Here is a 20,209-nt window from a genome sequence, read left to right on the forward strand (position 1 = left end):
TTGTAGAATGGATACTGATACTTGCAGACTGAAGTGCACATTGTAGAATGGATACTGATACTTGCAGACTGAAGTGCACATTGTAGAATGGATACTGATACTTGTAGACTGAAGTGCACATTGTAGAATGGATACTGATACTTGCAGACTGAAGTGCACTGTGTAGAATAGATACTGATACTTGCAGTCTGAAGTGCACTTTGTAAAATGGATACTGATACTTTCAGACTGAAATGCACAGTGTAGAATGGATACTGATACTTGCAGACTAAATAGCACTGTGTAAAATGGATACTGATACTTGCACATTGAATTGCACTGTGTAGAATTGACACTGATACTTGCAAACTGAAATGCACGGTGTAGAATGGATACTGAGACTTGCAGACTGAAGTGCACAGTGCAGAATGGATACTGATACTTTCAGACTGAAGTGCACAGTGCAGAATGGATAATGATAATTGCAGAATGAAGTGCACAGTGTAGAATGGATACTGATACTTGCAGACTGAGGTGCAAAGAGTAGAATGGATACTGATACTTGCAGACTGAAGTGCACAGTATAGAATGGAAACTGATACTTGCAGAATGAAGTGCACAGTGTAGAATGGAAACTGATACTTGCAGAATGAAGTGCACAGTGTAGAATGAATACTGATACTTGCAGACAGAAGTGCACAGTATAGACTGGACACTGATACTTGCAGACTGAAGTGCACAGTATACAATGGATTTTGATACTTGCAGACTGAATTGTACTGTATAGAGTGAATACTCATACATGCAGAATGAAGTTCACTGCAAAGAATGGACTCTGGTACTTGCAGATGGAAGAGTGAATATTGATACTTGCAACTGAAGTGAGGATACTTGTACTTGTTGAATGAGCAGGGCTTCACAGTGCATAAGGTTGGTGGCAGCACAGAACCACCTCCCAGTACCATTTTTGATGTTTCGGACTAGGTGGAATTCTGACAATGCAGAAAACTGGGCATGGTCATGAGACAGGAGGCAGCTAAATCTAAATGTATAGATCGATACAAAGCCGTCCACAGCTAATTAACATTCTCATAACACAACAGTTTGACCCCAAATTCCAAGATGCAATTAATTGCTTTTCTTGTTTTCCTACTAGGTTTGTGGTGAAAAACAACGCTTTGAGAAGCTAATGGAGCATTTCAGGAATGAAGACAACAATATAGATTTTATGGTAATATTATCACTTTTCGGTTCACTATGTTGTATGTTGTGATGGCTTTGGTGGGTGTCTCTGTTCATTTTTGGGTGGCTGCTACATTTGTGGTGTCTCGCAGTTCCGTCACTAAAACAGAGAGCTGTCGCATTGTCATTGCAACCGCATCTGAATCAGGCCCATTGTGGGACCGGTTGGTATGTATCATTTTCTGCATCCTTCCCAACATCGTTAAATCGGTCAATCAGCTTTATGGGAGTTTCTGTCCAGTAGGTAATCTTGTAACAGGCCCCCAAATTCTCAGGGCCCGGGGCAAAATTATTTTTTGTTCTTTTTATTACAATAAATTGTTACACAAGGAAAATCTGCTGTATTATGGATTAAGTCTGTGGCAGCGGTATACATTGTGAATCATGGCATACTATACATGTGTATGTTGTAATATACTTACAGCAAATTAATTATTTATTGCTGTTAATAGTAATTAATAATTCAGATGTTTTATGATAAGAGTCTTGGTACAGAAACGGAGGAAGCGGAAAGCTTTTTCAATTACAGCAAAGTTCTATTATTATGTATAGACATTTTAAAAGTTTTCAGACAAGTGAGACATCCTGAATGATGTAATCTCTACCGAAAGTTATATTTGCACCATTCTGAGCTTAATCACAAGATTGCCGAAATACTAACATTTAGAAGCTTGGGTGACCTTATGGAGGAAGGGGCAGCGAATTCCCTCTCTCTGCCACTTTGTGAGGAGGAGGAGTCAGGGCGGAGCTAGCATTCCTTTCCGAGTTCTCTTTAAACTCCTCACCACCACCTACAAGGCTCTCTTCTCCTCCACCGCTCCTTACCTCTCTTCACTGATCTCTATCCACACTCCCTCCCGTCCTCTTCGCTCCACCGCCTGACCTCTCACGTAATCACCTCCTCCCACTCCCATGTCCAAGACTTCTCTCGCACTGCCCCCCTGCACTGGAACAACCTCCCGCCACCCATCAGGCTTTCTGATTCCCTTACCTCCTTAAAGAACTCCCTCAAAACCCACTTCTTCCGACTAGCCCATCCCTCCTCCTCCTCCTCCTAACCTCTTTCGCTCCTCCTATCCTGCCTACCCTACCCCTCCATCCGTTCCCATCCTTTCCTACTTATCCTATTGTTTTTTGTTCGTCCACCCACCTCCTTTTAGTCTGTTAACTCTTATGAGTAGGGTCCTCCTTCCTCATGTACTCACCCTACCTCTTTACCTCACCAGTGCTCCTGCCCTGTTCCTTCCTCTACTTCATATTCAGTCTCCTCGACAATTTCGACACCTACTTCAGAACTGGTGCTGATTTTAGTTCTACCAGCTATACCCCTATTTATGCTGTATTTTATCAAAACACCCTGTACGTTACCTTGTAATTTGTTTTTTTGTTTGCTATGTACGGACACTTTGTGGCGCCTTATAAATAAACAAACTACTACTAGCAGGCACATACATGGTAATTAGACTGACCGTTACTGTGTCAACTCTGAGGTGGAGTAGGCCAGATCTGTTTTGTTATTGGTCAGATTTAAATATAACATATGCTCTCTATGTTCTACAAATTCACAGCGTCGGCCGCGGATTAGTTGATTATTTAAGTTGGTAGTAATGCTATGTTAATGGCGCATGATGTAAGGCCCTGGAGCTATTGCTGCTGCAGACAGATAGCAGTCCCAGGGCGAGGCATGCCCTGAAAATGGACACGACATGCAGGCATGTTTATTTCTTTGTTGTCACACCCAAAAAGTCCCTGTTGTCAGTCACTTTCTGAATGAAAACTCTCCACGAGCACTGGCACAAGACCATCGTGGCACATGCGCAGTACAACTTAGGGGGGTATTCAATCATGGCCAATATTTCCGATAGTTGTAAAATATATAGACCAGGGCCTATTCAATCCCGTCTGAGACTCACCGCTGGAGATTTGGCTATTTAAAAAGCCAAATCTGCATTCGCGTAAATGGACACTAAATTGCCGCATTAGTGGTCATCTCCTCCGAAATAGCCACGGATTTGGCAGAAATATATTGAATAGATGGAATGTGAATTCCATCTATTCTAGACGTAAGCTGCTGATATTTCCGACTTTTGGAAATATCGGCAGGGATTGAATAAACCCCTTAGAAGTCTGATAACTTACTCAACTGTGTAAGTTTTGCGTTTGGGTGCATCTCTGTATAAGGCCCTCTAATAAAACCCTACATGACACTGACTTTAGTGAACCGTGGCAAAATCTTCACAGCAGATTAACTGACCTTGGGGGGGGTATTTAATATGGGATTCCGACTGTTGGAACATCCCGACAGTCAGAATCCGGGGCCATTTGTTTTCGTTTCATCGGGCAATTCAATGTTTCTGCTATTGAGTGCTGTAAAGTCCGTGGATCGATGAAACGGCCGCGGATTGTCAGAAATAGATGTGAATTCAACAATCTGTGGCCATTTCCAACAAAACAGATCTGACTTTTTAAAGTCAGATCTGACACGCTTCATTGCTGTCATTAATGGAAGCATTGAATAGGTGACGACAGTTGGGAAATATCATTGCATATTGAATACCGCCCTTAAACTACTTGGACTGTACTAGACTATTTTTATTTCAAAAACTACCTCAAAATGTTGCTCCTATAACATTATGTGATAAAATTGCATAAACTAGGAGGAAATGTTACAATTAATAACAAGTGGATGAGTGTCCCTTACAGAAGAAACTCCAAAATGAAATGCTGGAGCCAGGAGTAGAGGGTGGGGATGTGGTGGGAGTACTGTATGCACTACATAACTTTCCTGCACAGTTTGCAGATTATCTAATTAGTTAACTCTTCCAATGCTGTTTTTGGCTTGTTGCAGGTGGCATGTATGCAGTTTATTAACATTGTCGTCCACTCGGTAGAAGACATGAACTTTAGAGTACATCTTCAGTTTGAATTTACCAAATTAGCCTTGGACGAGTACCTGGATGTAAGTATTTCTTATTATATTTCCTATTATACTGCTGTTGTTCCTTGATGGCTGCTGCCGTGTGTAAGATGTTACTATTACTTGCTTTGAGTAGACCCTCTCTTATGTGTTTAAATGATACCTAACTGTAGAATGACTCTTCCTAAATGTCAGCCACAATCATATTCCCCATAGATACTGTCATTAGATTATAACAAAGGTTATTTACGAATGTCACACATACAGTACCTAGCTGTACGCACTGGGAGCAGCTCCTGGGTCCTAAACTAATTATCATAGGAGCCATTGGGACTGTTTCTACTACACGTTGTGTTATTTTGGTTTGATTGTTGTTATTACATCGGTTGATAGGTGCCTGATCCAGTTTCCCATGTAAATTGCCAGTTGCATCTGTGTGCACGATTACCCTCTGAAGGAACCATGTGATCCACCCAACTCTTCTCACAGATCTAAACATTAGCACCCGTGTAAAATCTATTTATGTTGCCTAAATTGCTGGAACAATCGTGTGCGCTGGCAGTGGTGCTTGTGTTGCCCTTTCTTAAATTACTATTGATATATTTATTTGATATTGTATAGTCATACTCTGCCTGCTAATTCTGTCGTCAATAAAATGACCCAGAAAATAATAATATTGGAAGAATTATACAAATTCAACAAATCCATCCCGTAATAATTATTTTATAAGTAATAGCTATGTTATTAAGTAAAAAAAAAAAAAAACATTCACTGCTTCATTCTGCAAATGAGAGTAATAATTCTAGTCCTGTGAAAAGAAAGATGGACGCCTGCCAGTGTTACTTTTGTGGGGGATATTTACTAAGGGGTGTGTATTCAATGCGACCGGCGAGGGGGGTTAAACAGTGGAGATCGCCGAAAACAAGCCATCCTTGCCGTTTAACCCTCGCGCTGGTCGCTCACCCTATTCATCGAGGATTCCCCCACTCAGCGAGGCTCCTCGCTGTTTTAGTGGCCGCACATGCCATTTCCCCCCTCGCTCCTAAAACCTAGTGAGGGGGAAACGGAGTGTGCAGGGAGGTCAGTTGAATACTGACCCTGCGAGCTTTGACAGTTAGCTGGCAGCACTGCTCGCTGTCACAGCTCGCAAAAAGCATTGAATACACCTCTAAGATGGAAGTTCTATTTCACATGGGATGTTGCTATGGGTAACCAATCAGAATCTATTTCTTATTTATTTAGCACCCTCTAGAAGATAATAGGTAGTACCTGATTGGTTGCCCATAGCAACATCCCATCTGAAATAGAACTCCTATCTTAGTAAATTTCACCATATAACTTTATGGGCCAGATTCTCTAAGCTTCAAAAGTGATACAATGGAGAGTGATAAACAGCCAGCCAATCAGCTCCTACCTGCCATGTTACAGACTGTGTTTGAAAAATGTCAGGCAGGAGCTGATTGGCTCTGATTGGAACTAAAATAAATAGCTTTGAAAGAAACATATTCATCCATTTACCAACTTTTACCATCAACTTTTTACTTGTTCAGACTGTTTTACAGGTTGAACTAACACAAACCTACTAAAGGAGTCAATTGACTCCTCACACCTCTGTAAATGTTGTGGCCAAGGGACTATCAGTAAATGTCCTCTTCATGGAGGAGATCAATGAAATGTTTACGTATAAATTATTAATGTTGAAGGTTATTAGGCTTTAACAAAATATCTTTTCATTGTGCGGAGAGAATTAGATTTGGGTGGGGTTTTACTTCAAAGTGAGATCTATATTTCAGAGTAAAAATAAAGCAGCCAGTATTTACCCTGCACAGAAACAAAATAACTCGCCCAAATCGAATGCAGTCTGCACAAGTTACATCTGCCCTACCTGCAGTGCACATGGTTTTGTCCATTTGAAAAGGAATTTGCCTTTGCGAGTGAACCAGAATAAGGGCCACACGGTATAATATGAGTGTGCATACGTATGACATCTTTCTATAGTTATTGAACAAGATTTCTTGGCTTTTACGTTCAGAAACTGAAACATACAGAAAGTGACAAACTCCAAGTCCAGATCCAGGCGTACCTTGATAATGTATTTGACGTGGGAGCTCTCCTAGAGGATGCAGAGACCAAGAACGCAGCCTTGGAAAGAGTGGAAGAACTGGAAGAGAATATTTCTCATGTAAGTGACAATCTGAGCACATTTGGGAGTTATTAATGACTATTTTCTGATGGGAGTTAAGTTAGGAATAACGGATGTCAAAACATATACCAGCAATAGATTACAGCAGGTGCCAGTCACTTACTTGAATTGTACTATTGGCCTTGCCACAATGCAGACAGTCATTTCATTGCCTGGACTAATATATGTGAGTAGACTATCTGTTCCCCATCAGCTAGTAACATTGCTAGGGAACGATTGGATTGTTCAACCTTGTTTAATTAATTTCCAATCACACTTATATATTGAAGGGTTAGGCCAATGGTAAAGTAAAGTGTGGAAAGTTCAGCTAGGTACATACCAGAAGATGTCGGGTGTGCGTGATATTGGCTGCACTAAGCCAGATTAGCCTTACACATGTCAATTCTATGAGCAATGGTACGATATGTCATTCTGTCCTCCATTTAACTGCACCACCTCGGACAGGGAGGGCAGATGTATTAATCCTTAAAAAAAAGCTAAAACACAAAAGGTGATAAAGAGTGATACACATCCAGCCAATCAGCTCTGAACTGCTATTTTTCAAACACATGTTAGTTGGGATCTGATTGGCTGGACGTTTTTCACTCTTTATCTCCCTTGTGTTTATATCTTGTTAAGGCTTAATACATCTGCTCCATAATATCTTCTGATTGGCCATGCTGGATGGTCAACCAGAATAATCAACTGACTGTACACACTGTATGATCGGCACAACGTAGCATGCCGATATCGTGCTGGTGTGCACCCGGCCTTGCTCGTAGCTCCCAACTTGAATTGGGAGAATTGGGAGAGATGGTGTTGTTCTAGCAAGAATGGGAGTTGGTAAATCCTGAATGGGGTCTGACCAACAGTTCATCACACTTATAAAGGACTTAGCTGCCTCTTTCTCAGCCTATCTGCTCTCCATACACCAATTCATTTCTGTATGCTATGAACGTGTATGTATATATATATATATATATATATATATATATATATATATAAAAATACACTCACTTCACTCAACAGCACCTATTTCTTGGTCTCTGCCACCCTAATAATTGCTTCAGTGTCCTGCCCTCATGTACTTGTCCTAAACTTGTCTTGTACTGTAAGTTGTTGTTTTGTTTTTGCTCATTTATGTACTGGTAGACACTGCGGAACCCTTGTGGCGCCATGTAAATAGACAACAACAATAATAATAATAATAATAATAATAAAAATGTACTGATGACAATAAGCTGCTCATAAGTCCGTAGAGTCCCAGACAGTGATCTGTTTCAGCATGCAATGCTCTGTTATGTCACACTATAGTGGGCAGCCCTAGTTTGGGTACCTACAGCTGTGGTTACAATTCCGCCTGCGACAAACACCAACAGATACCTCACATCATCCCCCCCATACACATCTTTCCCGAGCACATCATATTGATCTTTACTGGGTGGTATGGGTGGGGTCTGCAAGCCTCCAACACCTGGCATGTAGTCTTCATTCAGCATGTCAGTACCACTTTATCAGTACCATATCAGTAATCAGCAATAACTGGGGGACCTGGCAGTGATACACCTCCTATTAGGAACTATCTGCCACCTCTCTGACACTGCTGTACTACCATAGTACATTTACTTATCGCCCCAAAGAGTATATTGCAATGGACTAGGTAAAGTATTGCTCTCACCCCTATTTCACATTTTTTCTTCTTAATTTGCGTTTATAATGAACTAACCTCTTCTTTCTCCATTTTCCCAGCTTTCGGAAAAGCTACAAGACACCGAAAATGAAGCTATGTCAAAAATCGTAGAACTGGAAAAACAGCTCATGCAGAGACATAAAGAACTGGAAGTTGCCCGGGTAATGGGTCTCATTGTCCCTGTATCGCCCACATTCAGTGTGTGCCACTAACATGAATCCAGCCATAACCAATGAGCTCATACGGTATATGTGTGCACAGGAGACTCTTTATGCAGACGCAAAGTATTATAATGAAGAAACCTGACCTGCCACTATATTGTTAGCCAGGTACTCGGCAATCCGTGCTGAGCCTGGCAGTCCGAGCACAATGCTGGGCTGTGTGTACACTTTACAAACACGTCGCTGAAAGGAATAAAACAAATTCACACACTGATTACGTTCCGCTAGTGTCCTCTGACGGCAGCACTCGTTCTTTTCTTTTGACCATAGGACATCGCCAATAACATCCTGCTATATTATATTCTGCATAAGATAGGGGCGAATGTACTAAAGTGAGAGTTTTTTAGAAGTGAGAAATGCTGCCAATAGCAACCAATGAAATTCTACTTAAAATGAATTTAGCGCCTTCTAATGCAGGGATGGGGAACCTTTGGCCCTCTTGCTGTTGAACTACACATCCCAGCATTCCCTGCTGCAGTTTTGCTGTTTAGCCATGGTAAAACTGTTCCAGGGCATGCTGGGATGTGTAGTTCTACAACAACTGGAGGGCCAATGGCTCCTCATTCCTCCCCAACACTGGGTGTTTCGCCAATGTCGACAGATTGGCCTTGTTCCAAACACTACTGAATCACCCCCCTAGTGCATTGTTAGGTGTCCAGCTGTAAAACAGGCCTGGCCAACCTAAGGCTCTCCAGCTGCTGGGAATCAACAAACCCCATCACAACCTGATCAGCTGCTCAAGCATGCTGGGACTTGTAGTTTAACAGCAGCTTATGGTCGTATTGATTGTTAGCTTGTGAGCAGGGCCCTTCTACCTCTATGACTGTTATTACCCAGTTTGGTTTTATCACTGTTGTTTCCAACACAATGGAATTTGCTACCATATATAAGAGACTGTTAATAAATAATAAACAGTTGGCCAGGCCTGCTGTAATGTGTCTACACACAATACAACTTACTTATCTTTCAAAGATTTGGCATAGCCAGGATGTCATATACTGTACAGAAATTGCCTTAACTAAATATGTTCATAAAACAGTGTTGCCTACTCTCCCGGAATGCCCAGGAGGATCCCGAAAATTGGGACCCTCCCCGCCCCCCCCTGGAAAGGTGGGCAATACTCCCGGATACAGGATGCATCTCCCCCGCAGCAGCGGTAAATTACCGCGATTCATAGCTTTTCAGGGAGGGGTGGGGCTAAATCACGTAATTTAGCCCCGCCCCATCCTCGAAGACCAGCGAATTGTGGGATTTGCAGTACTGGGGGCTTGATGATGTCTACATAAGGCCCCTGATTAGAAATGTAATATGAATCTACTGTGACACTTGATCGAAACAACATAAAGGGTTATATTTACTGGGTGCGGATCAAAGGGTCGACAGACATATCTGTGGTATGTTAGTAAATGTGCGTTTTAGTCTCTTGAGACCCAACCTCACAGTTCAGTTCAGATAAATTAGGATCGATCTTTAGCAAATATACCCCAAAGACTCTAAATGATAACAATTTAAATAAAAAAACAACACAAAACAAATAGAACTTGGACTGTAATAAACCACTTAATACTTCTGCCCATTTCCATAACATTTATTGAAATGATCTACTGTATTGTATTGATGGTTATTTAGTGAAATAGTTGAATAAACCAAAGTAATTACCTACAGTACTTGCTGCTTTATCCATGTTGTCTGTCTACGGTTCTGTGCAGGAAGTCTGTAAAGATGCGAATACCCAGGTGCACACATTACGGAAAATGGTCAAGGAAAAGGAGGAAGCAATTCAGAGACAATCCACTCTGGAGAGAAAAATACATGAACTGGAAAAACAAGGAACTCTTAAGATTCAAAAGAAAGGTGATGGTGATATATCTATTGTAACGTCTGGGACTGTGCCATCAGGTGCAGAGCTAGCTCCTGGAGCATCATCTGGTTCCATCAGCTCACGCTTGGGGCCTTCTGTGCCCGGTGCGACTTCTACAGCTGCATCAGGAACTTCCATATCTTCAGAAGAAATGTCTCCACCTCCTTTGCCCTCAGAACCTGAGTTAGGTAAGGTCATTGAAGTTTTAATCCAGTACATGGGCATACATCTCCTTCAAGTCATTTGAAAGAAGCCTTCGGTCCTCTAAATGGTCCTCATGGATGCTGTAGTTGTGGGTGTGGTTTTGCTTTAAGAGCACCTAGACAATCATAGCTTTGATAGGCTGAGATGCATTTTGCTTATGTAGAACTTTTATTTATTCAATGTATTTGGTGTTTTGTGGAATAATCCCAGGTGGTGTTTTCACATGTTTCCTTTTTGTTTGCAGTGCAAAATGGCCCTATGTCATCTGTCATACCTTCAGCATCACCACCACCTCCTCCTCCTCCACCACCACCGCCTCCTCCGCCACCACCACCACCTCTCCCAGGCTCAGCCGTGGAACCTCCCATTCCCCCACCTCCCCCAGGAGCACCGCCTCTCCCTGGAATTGCCTCACCCACTGTTATTTTTAACTCAGGACTTACAGGTAAAACTCTGCCAGACCTTGTGACCAATGTTTACTTTAAAATTCTACAAAAATGTAGATGTTTGGTTATTGTTCATTGACTTCAGCTGGTTATCAATGAAATAATACTCTGCTGGTTATAAACATGGCTAAAAAGCAGGGGGAAAGTTACCAAAAACACAATGTGCAGTCTTTAGAAAAAGTTGCTACAGGCAAAATACAAGCTGACAGATTAAGGTTATCTGAAGGTGTAAACCACTGTATTATAAATCAGTATCTCTAAAATCAAGGCTTCGTAATTTCAATTTCCCATGAGAAAATTTGTTTTCATTTCTTTGGAAATTGGGGACATGAAAAAAGCCATGTGTATGGGCTTTTTCATTGAAAAACAACTGGAACACTGAAGTCTGTATACTTTGATGTTGCCACTGTTAATATTTACCACATTATCATGATCTTCACACACCTTTCTGCATGCATAAGTCAACATCAATGAACTTTTTCCAGGTCCTGTGGTTTATTTGTTAACTGATTAGCTCCATTCAGAGTCACACAGGAAATACCTGGCTGTGAGTCAGCTTACTTCTATATATCACCAGGTGATAAAAGCTGATATCACTCCGGTATTACAGCAGGAACAAGCCGCTCTGATCTGCTGCCATGTGGCTGTATTAGGACCTTGCCCACAAGGTATAATAATTTATGCCCTCTGGGATATTGGAAAATATTTTTATTTTTTTGCGCTGTGGATCTCATTTGCTCTCAGCAGTTTATTAGACCAGGGGGTGTGCAAAAAGTTTCCGGAAAAATGATTTTATTTATTAAAAAAATGAACATTACATTTTTTCAAAAGTGTTCTTCAGAGGAGTCTTTGCAAAGTTGCTCAAACCACTTGGTGAAGCAGCTAGAACAAGGGTGGGCAATAAACAGCCCTCCAGCTGTTGATGAACTACACATCCCAGCATGCCTTGCATCAGTTTCAGCATGGCCAAATAGCAAAACAAAGGCAAGGCTTGCTGGGATGTGTAGTTAATCAACATCTGGAGGGACGCTTATTGCCCACCCCTGAGCTAGAACATTCCCAAGCAGGTATGTCTTCTACATGCTGGATGAAGGTCTCCAATGGTGGCTTTGAATGAAGCCCTAACATCTTGGGATTTGAAGTTGCAGGGAGCCATGTCTGAACTGTACTGCGGATGACAAAGCTCCTGGATGCGTTCATGGACCAGAAAATCCCCCACTTTCCTGGAATTGTGGGCGGGTGCAGTGTGGTGATGGAGAAGGGAATCACTAGCGAGAGTTCTTGGGGGCACCTGAAAATGGCTTCCTGCATTTGCAGCAGGCTTTGCTTTGCACACCACTCCAACTTCTGTGGTGGTCCACCTCCAACTGTGGTCCATTGGGCTGACTGTTATTTGGTTTGGCAATCAAAACTTTAGATTTAGGATTCATTATCACTAGTGATCTCTCAGACAGGGCTTGAGTGACCACAATCAAACCTGGCCGGTACATTGTAGCAACAAGTCACCTGAGCCTCCTCCGGCTCTCGAATCAACGGATGCAACACCCAGTGTACAGAAACCTTGCTGAGGCCAAGCTGTTTATGGATTATCAAGTGGATGCATCCTGATGAGATATCTATCTCCTTCTCTAACTGGGCCATGGTCACCCTGGCACTCACCTCAACTATGGCCTGCATGGCGGCAACATTGTTCTCTGTGATGGAAGACACATGTCAGCCGCAGCACTCATATTCTATGAACTGTCTCCCATGCCAAAATTGTCCACTTGAACACAGTGGTTTGGGACAGTGCTTCCTCCTTAAACTCAACTTGCAGTTGGTCAAAACTCTCCTGCTGCCGCAGACTACTCTTGTAGATCACAACTCTCTTGTAGATCACAAGATCACAACTTTCCAGTGGCCTCTGTTGAGCTCCACAAAGAGTTTGTGAAGGAAGTAAACAATGACTTTTGGTGTGCAGTGCTGCTGATATACGCTACTAGACACAAGGACTTTCGTTACATATTACAGCTCACAGCCTGACAGTCACATTGTATCTTCTTATGCATTGCACATCTGGAATCTTATTGCACGCCACCAGTATATGCAAAAGAAGCAAACTTTGAGGCCCACTGAACCTTAAATACAAGTTTTTATATACAGAAGATTCAACGGTGGTGCTACATTTTTCAGCACCCTAGGCAAAACTTGCTACCAACACCCAAACACCAATACCAACATTCCAGAATCTCATGTGAAGGTGTGGAGATGACAAGGATGCCGTTCTTTTTTACACATAGCTGCATCAGCAGAGGACACTGGAATAAGTGTCATCATGGAAGAAAACCGCAGGATTTGCTGCTATCAAAGGCTGTTTAAGCAAGAGAAGGAAAAGCACATTAGGGAAGAGGGCCCTGCTTGTGAGAGCTTACATTCTAAAGTCCTCATTCATTTTGCGATAGACTTACTTGTAGGTGCACCCACCAGATTCTGGAGACCCTAATCAGCCGCCTAAAGCTGGGTCATGGTAAAGCCAGCCTTGAGGAGATCCCATACTTTGCCAGAACTTGCATTTGCAACACAGCAGTGTGCAAGTTATTGTTCTCTTTTATCAGCTGTTTTCTGTGTGTTGGCAAATATGTCTCCCACTGCAATCACAGCCATCAGTAAAATGGTTAGGGATAATTGATTTCCATGGTGAACTCTCATGAAGAGCTTCTTCTTCATGTCCTTGCTGGCGATGTGAACAGCAATATTAGTCCATTATGTGCTGGTTACATTAGATTAAAAGATTAGGTTATGTTGATTGCTTTTAGATCTTAATCTCAGCCTCTGATGCAGTAATGGATTTAAGTCAATTGGATATATACTGTAGCTCTATTTAGAGTGGAATCAAGCTGTAAAAGCAAGTCCAGGCCATACAGTGAAAATGGATCCCTACGGAGACATCATTTTGCTGTTGGATTGCTGTGTAGAGGAGATTGGTTGGGTTTGGCATCCGAACACAGGACAACTCTTGGCCTCACCAAGGCTACAATAAAAAAAAAAAAGTAATGTATCATTCTGGTCTCCTTGCCAAATCCATTTTGTATACATGAAATACGTTTGTTTTTTTTAATTGACAAATATACAGAAAGTTTTGCTATCGTCCTATTACCGGACTGACCAACCTGTTGCTCTCTAGCCGTTGTGAAACTCCAAGTCCCAGCATGCAGTGTCACACTTTTGCAATTATGGAATGCTAGAACGTTTGCAAAGCATGCTGGGATGTGTAGTTTCACAAAGTCTGGTGAGCCACAGTTTGACCAAGCCTGTTCCATTACGTAAGGGACAGAGCAGTTTTCAGGCCTTAGGTTACGCTTCTCAACCATTGGCCATACCTCAATGTAAATCGATCAGATTTAGCTATCGGTGTAACAGGCGTAGTCCTGTGGTCAAGGTGGCCTTGATAGGTGTGCAGTTAGGGTGTGGTATAAAAGTTCTACAGTATTTAGGTTAACAGTCAACACCAAGTGGTCTACAAGCATTAGGTCAACGGATGAAAGGTCAACAGTGGGTTCAAAAGGCCGACAAATTTTTTTTTTTCCTTTTTTTGGGAGGGAGGGGGGGGGGGTCAAATCTTGTATGTTTAGTAATATGTAACTACCATCAGTTAAAGCGTATACCCTCATGGGTTCACTTCGTTTGCTTCGGTCAGGGCGGCTCACTCGGCTATAGCTGCGCTCACCATAGGTCACTATTCCCAATATTGAATCAAGAACATGTTGGGAAAACATACCAAAAACCAAAATCATATGTCAACTGTGTGTGTGTGTGTTGACCACTGTCATGTTGACCTTTTGACCCTCTCGACATTTTGTACCATCAGCCCAAGCACCGTTGACCTTGCATCAGTTGACCTTTTGTATCTATCAACCAAATGCACATCAACCATATGGTTCCGACCTATTGACACTGTGTGCAGGCTCCTTGCAGTGCAGTGTGTCCCGCTGAAAGGGACCCACTGCGCCGCTATGTGTGGCCCGGCCCTAAGTATTACCTAGACTTTCCACACAGTAGCAAATAATTGCTCATCAATGCCCACATCGCTAGTGCATCCACCTCTGTATAAAGCCCACAGTCGGGCAGTTGACAAGTTAGACACCACTATTAGAGCAGTAACATTCTGGAACTCATTGCCGGTGGGGGTGGTTACAGCAACTACTGTTAATGAATTTAAATCAAAACCAGATACATTTTTGGCCACTAAGGGAATCCTATAGATATGACTTACTCAAGTCAGTAGTTAGAAGTCAGATACGTTGAACTCGATGGACTGACGTCTTTTTTCAGCTTTAATTACTATGTTACTATGTGTCACTGCAAATAATAACCCACCGCAACACAGAATAAAAGCTAAACAGTTCTGTTCATGTTTAATTTTGTTCTAACTATGCATTTTATATATTGATAACTTGCATTATAATTTGTATTTTAGCACTATTTGCCCTTGCATGCTTACCTTTTGTGTAATTATAACATGTGACACTAACCTCTGCTCTTGTTTCTATGCCTCCGCTAAAGATGGCCCAATCAAGCTGTTCTGTAGGTTTCTTTTGGTTCTACTTTGTAAATTCCGTTTCCCTTCCTTTTGCTGTGTTGTAATTAAATATGTATCTTGTTCCATTAATATAATAATAATAATAGTGTTTGCTAACAGATATTAGTGAATCTGAGATTAACTTATTCAAATATTCACAAATATCTGTCTGTCTGTCTGTCTCTCTCTCTCTATCTCTGGGCGGGATGTATTAAAGTACATCGCCACCCCTCGCCAAATTGCCGCATCGCAAAGCGGTGACAGAGGCCCCCACAATATCTGTGATGCGGGGGGGGGGGGGGGGCGGCTGTCCCCAGCTCAGCGGCTGTCTCAGCGCCCCCCCCCCCCCCCCCCCCATGCAGCCAGAAGGACATCCTTCCTACTGCTAGGGGGAGGATTAGTTTGATGAAGGTTGGGGAGGGGGGTAGGCGTCTGCAGTCTGCGTTGGACAGCGATAGAAGGTTGCAATACCCTTCCCTGCAAAGACGCGGCGGCTGGGTATTAGTACATTTGAAAATGCCGTATATATAGAAAACTGGAGAAATCGCACTTCCGCACCTCACAGGCTGTTACACCCCCCCCTCAAAAAAAAAATGAATGCAGTTTGTGCTTGAACTAGCAAAAGCTATTGTTTTTCTGATATCATATAATTCAGAGGCATGCAATAAACTGAAAGACAGGAAGTCTTGAGCAAGCATTGCATAAGAAAGTTACCCATCCCCACAAAATTATCTCAAATATATGTAGTTCTCGGAATGATTTACATATATTTTAATGAATGTCATTCCTTCTTTTAGTTAACTTGCATTCAATTACAGTTACTACATAGGGGGTGGGGGTATGCAATATTTTGTATTAAGTTAATTAATTATACTTGCTAATTTCAGTTGCACGACTCCCATTATAAACCGGCACTTTTGCTTTTATTAATATTAGGATGTAATGGGAATGTTAATAAATTAATTAAATAAATTCGTATTTTCCGTCGCATGCACAGAAATTATACCATTTCCATATGCATTAGTAACTTATTATATGGAAAGAAAACCTCTGATTATTATATTATAATAGGAAAATGTGGCCATAGAATGTTGTGTTTATATGGTTACACAAGTGATTGCTATTATAAAGCCTGTACGGACATTGGGAGATTAAAGTAGACTAAAGTCATAATTAAAGAAATCCTGAAAACTTGAGCTGTTGGGGGGTGTGGACCAGATTTTGTTAACCCAGCTCCAGCGGATTGGAGAAACCATTTCAAAACAGCATTTCTCCAGCCTTGGGGAGGGGGTTTAATTAAGGAAAATATAATATTTGACTGTAATTCACCTAATTGCCCACTCATTTAAACCAGAGCAATATTATTGTATTACCTATGAGTATACTATTTATAAATGACCATATTCTGGATAGTGTCCCTATACTGAGTACAATATTTCTGCTGTTACTATGGTAACAGGGTAGAATGTAGGAATAACTTTTCAGCAGTGCTGTCAAGCAGTGACCTGTTCTAGGTGAGCAAGAAATACACAACCTACTGTAATACACCCTCTGTCTACCTTTCATGCATGCCTTGCAGAAGTCTGCATCCATTACTACAGATCTCACTTTGTAAATAGCTTTGTTAGTAAATGTGCTAGACTGCAGCTGAGAATCTCTTCCATTTTTTTTAGTATCATTGGCAATTGAAACAAATATGATTCAACTGTAGCATCTAGGCTGTTATCTCTTCAGGTGGCCATAGACTAGTGCGATTTAGCCCTTTTCTACACAATTTCAACGCATCAGACCGATAAATCGTGTGAAAAGCATCAAATCTTATTTAATTTACTTACGATTCCGATCCGATGCACGATCAGTGCTTCGTACTTCGTATCCAGAGATTGCATCAAGGATTTATCGTATCGGGAGCGGCGAATGTGATTGAATGCGATACATCGTAGGCGAAATGACCGCATAGGATGTATCACATACGAACGAGCCACTAGGGAGCTGCCGGGTCAGTTGCCATTGTATCGCATGAGAACGAGCTGCCCGGTTAGTTTCTGGAATATCAATTGTGAGGCTAGCATGCGATGCCATTGGAGTAGTGTATGGCCACCTTTACACGTGTGTTTGTACGTGTGTGCATGTCCTGTTTCGAAGCTGATACAATGGTATAACATGTCTAATTCTTTTGATATTCAGCTGTAAAAATTAAGAAGCCCATCAAGACAAAGTTCAGGATGCCGGTATTCAACTGGGTCGCTCTGAAGCCCAACCAGATCAATGGAACAGTGTTCAATGAAATCGATGACGAGAGGATACTGGAGGTAATAAATGACAGTCAGGGTCTATATTAAACGTGGCCAACCTGTAGCTCTACAGCTGTTGTAAAACTATACATCCCACCATGCCTTGCCACAGTATTAGCAATCCCTTTTAGAAAAACAGTGTCAATGCATGCTGGGACTTGTAGTTTCACAACAGCTGGAGAGCAGCAGGTTGGACAGGCCTGGTTTATATGGTTACACACAGGTTCTGTGAAGTGGACTTGTTACATTCATTATCAACTTATTATATTAATGTAAGTTTAGCTTAATAAATATGTAATTGTGCACCTACAGGCAAGTGTTCATTTTACACGTTCTATATGTTATTTTTACATCATTATAAGTGCAGATTAATGATCATGGTGCTAAAAATAATATACGCCCCATTAACCTGAACACGCCGACATCGTGACAAGCAATTGATCGCAGTTAGTTACAGTGGTGCTTTCAGAATTCAGCAAAATATAATGAGGTTCTGTGGGAATACTAAATGAGTACATAATGCACCATGCTGCAGGGGTTCCATTGAGAACATGGAGCATTGAGAATTAATTGCAAGGTTTGGTTCATTCTAGTATAAACTTTTTTTTATAAACCATTATTATCTTCTACTGAATTCACAAAATCTAAAAGGATTTTATAAATATCGGAAACAACAATATTTTGACATTTGCAGAGGAAGTGTCCCATCCAATAGTGACACATGTAACTGTAATAGGGAAGGTGGCCCCTCTCAGCTGTGGGCCCCATAGCAGCTGCGCTCCCTGCACCTAATATAGCTACACCCTTGTATATAACACGTGTTCCTGTGACAGAGAAGGTGGCCCCCCTCAACTCTGGGTCCCATAGCAGCTGCACTCTCTGCACCTATGGTAGCTACCTATAGTATATAACACACATGTAACTGTGACAGGGAAGGTGGGCTCCTCTCAATTCTGGGCCCGATAGCAGATGCATTCCCTGGTTTTTACACCCTTGTATATAACACACAACACTGTGAAATTGAAGGTGGGTCCCTCTCAATTCTGGGACCCGTAGCATATGCACTCCTTGCACCTAAGGTATCTACACCCTTGTATATAACACATGTAACTGTGACAGGAAAGGTGGCCCCTCCCAGCTCTGGGCCCCATAGCAGCTGCACCTATGGTAGCTACACCCTGTATATAACAAATGTAACTGTGACAGGGAAGGTGGCCCCTCTTAGCTCTGGGCCTCATAGCAGCTGCATTCCCTGCACCTATGGCATTCCTTTATATAACACATGTAACTGTGACAGGGAAGGTGGGCTCCTCTCAATTCTGGGCCCCATAGCAGATGCATTCCCTGGTTTTTACACCCTTGTATACAGATGGAGCCCCTGCCTTCCTTGGCCGGGGCTCGCCAGACCCTCCCCACTGGCGAGCGCCGGTGGCAGTGGCTTCACTGAATTGGGACGCGCGTCTCACACGCCTCCCAGTCTCTTGGCGGGGACGTGTGTCCCTGCCCATATCCGCTTCAGGGAGACGGGCAGGGTTAGGGGGCGTTCGGGCGACGGGCGGATACGGCGGGGGGAGGCGGCAGGGCCCAGAGACAAGCTCCGTTGTCCAGGGGGCACGCGGGCGTCTCGTGCGCGCGTGCCCCCTGGCGGGGCTGGCGCGATGGCGGGGCTGGCATTAGAAATGCCAGCCCTGCAAGGATGAGGCCAGCCCCATATGTATAACACACAACACATTGAAGGTGGGTCCCTCTCAATTCTGGAACCCGTAGCATATGCACTCCTTGCACCTATGGTTGCTACAACCTTTATATAACACATGTAACTGTGACAGGGAAGGGTGGCCCCTCTCAGCTCTGGGCCTCCAGCTGTACTCCCTGCACCCATAGTAGCTACAGCCTTGCGTATGATAAAAGCTCTGGGCTACAGCAATGCAATGCAAGTATAGGTGTTGTGCTTACAGGCCTGATTCGGAGGTGGAGGAAATTCCGATGTTTGTGCAGTTCATGTTTGAGTCACAACGTGAAGCGGTTGATTAACAAAAGCGGAGGATTGGAGATGCTGCTGGTTGGACGGAGTATAAGCATCCATTTGCAGATCTGCTGCATAAGGAATTGCAGTAGCATCGACATTTGCGTCCGCCTCTGAATCAGGAATCAGACCCTGTGTTCGGATCAGTAATCCCTACCTGTAATACAGTTTAGGCTGCAGTTATAGCCTAAGCAATGCAACACAGGCAACGCTCTACCGGCTGTTGTGGAATAGAAAGTAGCCTCTAGCGAAGTATTTAGGGGATTAAAAATGTCAAACGTTATTGTGTGTGTGAACTTTACATATACATAAATATTGCAACATCTTTTTATACCGGATCAACTTTGATTTAAAGGGAATCTCTGCCTTCAGGGAATAGTACTTCCATGCAGACTTGTTTGCTTTCTCTGCCCCCGGAGTCACTCACACATCTGTGGGTGTGAACACATTGTGTCCAATGCTCCAACCTCAGGTTTTGAATATGAAAATAAATCTTTCTGTACTATAGGAATCTCGGAAGGTGAAGATGCCCTTTAAATCTTCTGTTCCCTTTAAAAGTAAGATTCCAGATGCTTTTCGAACTCATTAA

The 20,209-nt window shown here is 42.5% G+C and overlaps 1 protein-coding gene across 10 annotated transcripts in view; it reads left to right on the forward strand.

Moving 5' to 3' along the window:
* FMNL2 (formin like 2) overlaps window positions 1–20,209 on the forward strand; it is a 226,863-nt gene that overhangs the window by 180,188 nt on the left and 26,466 nt on the right. For 7 of the 10 annotated variants that reach the window (XM_083154048.1, XM_083154055.1, XM_083154047.1 and 4 more), the window contains exons 10-17: window positions 1,136–1,210; window positions 4,070–4,180; window positions 6,171–6,320; window positions 8,070–8,171; window positions 9,941–10,280; window positions 10,541–10,741; window positions 15,285–15,305; window positions 17,488–17,612. In XM_083154048.1, the coding sequence (XP_083010174.1) occupies window positions 1,136–1,210; window positions 4,070–4,180; window positions 6,171–6,320; window positions 8,070–8,171; window positions 9,941–10,280; window positions 10,541–10,741; window positions 15,285–15,305; window positions 17,488–17,612 (1,125 nt within the window). The remainder of the gene's footprint in view (window positions 1–1,135; window positions 1,211–4,069; window positions 4,181–6,170; window positions 6,321–8,069; window positions 8,172–9,940; window positions 10,281–10,540; window positions 10,742–15,284; window positions 15,306–17,487; window positions 17,613–20,209) is intronic. The other 3 variants (XM_083154057.1, XM_083154056.1, XM_083154053.1) reach the window with 1 other exon arrangement.

Source organism: Crinia signifera, chromosome 7 (genome assembly GCF_055691185.1).
Source record: "Crinia signifera chromosome 7, ASM5569118v1, whole genome shotgun sequence".
Classification (NCBI taxonomy): domain Eukaryota; kingdom Metazoa; phylum Chordata; class Amphibia; order Anura; family Myobatrachidae; genus Crinia; species Crinia signifera.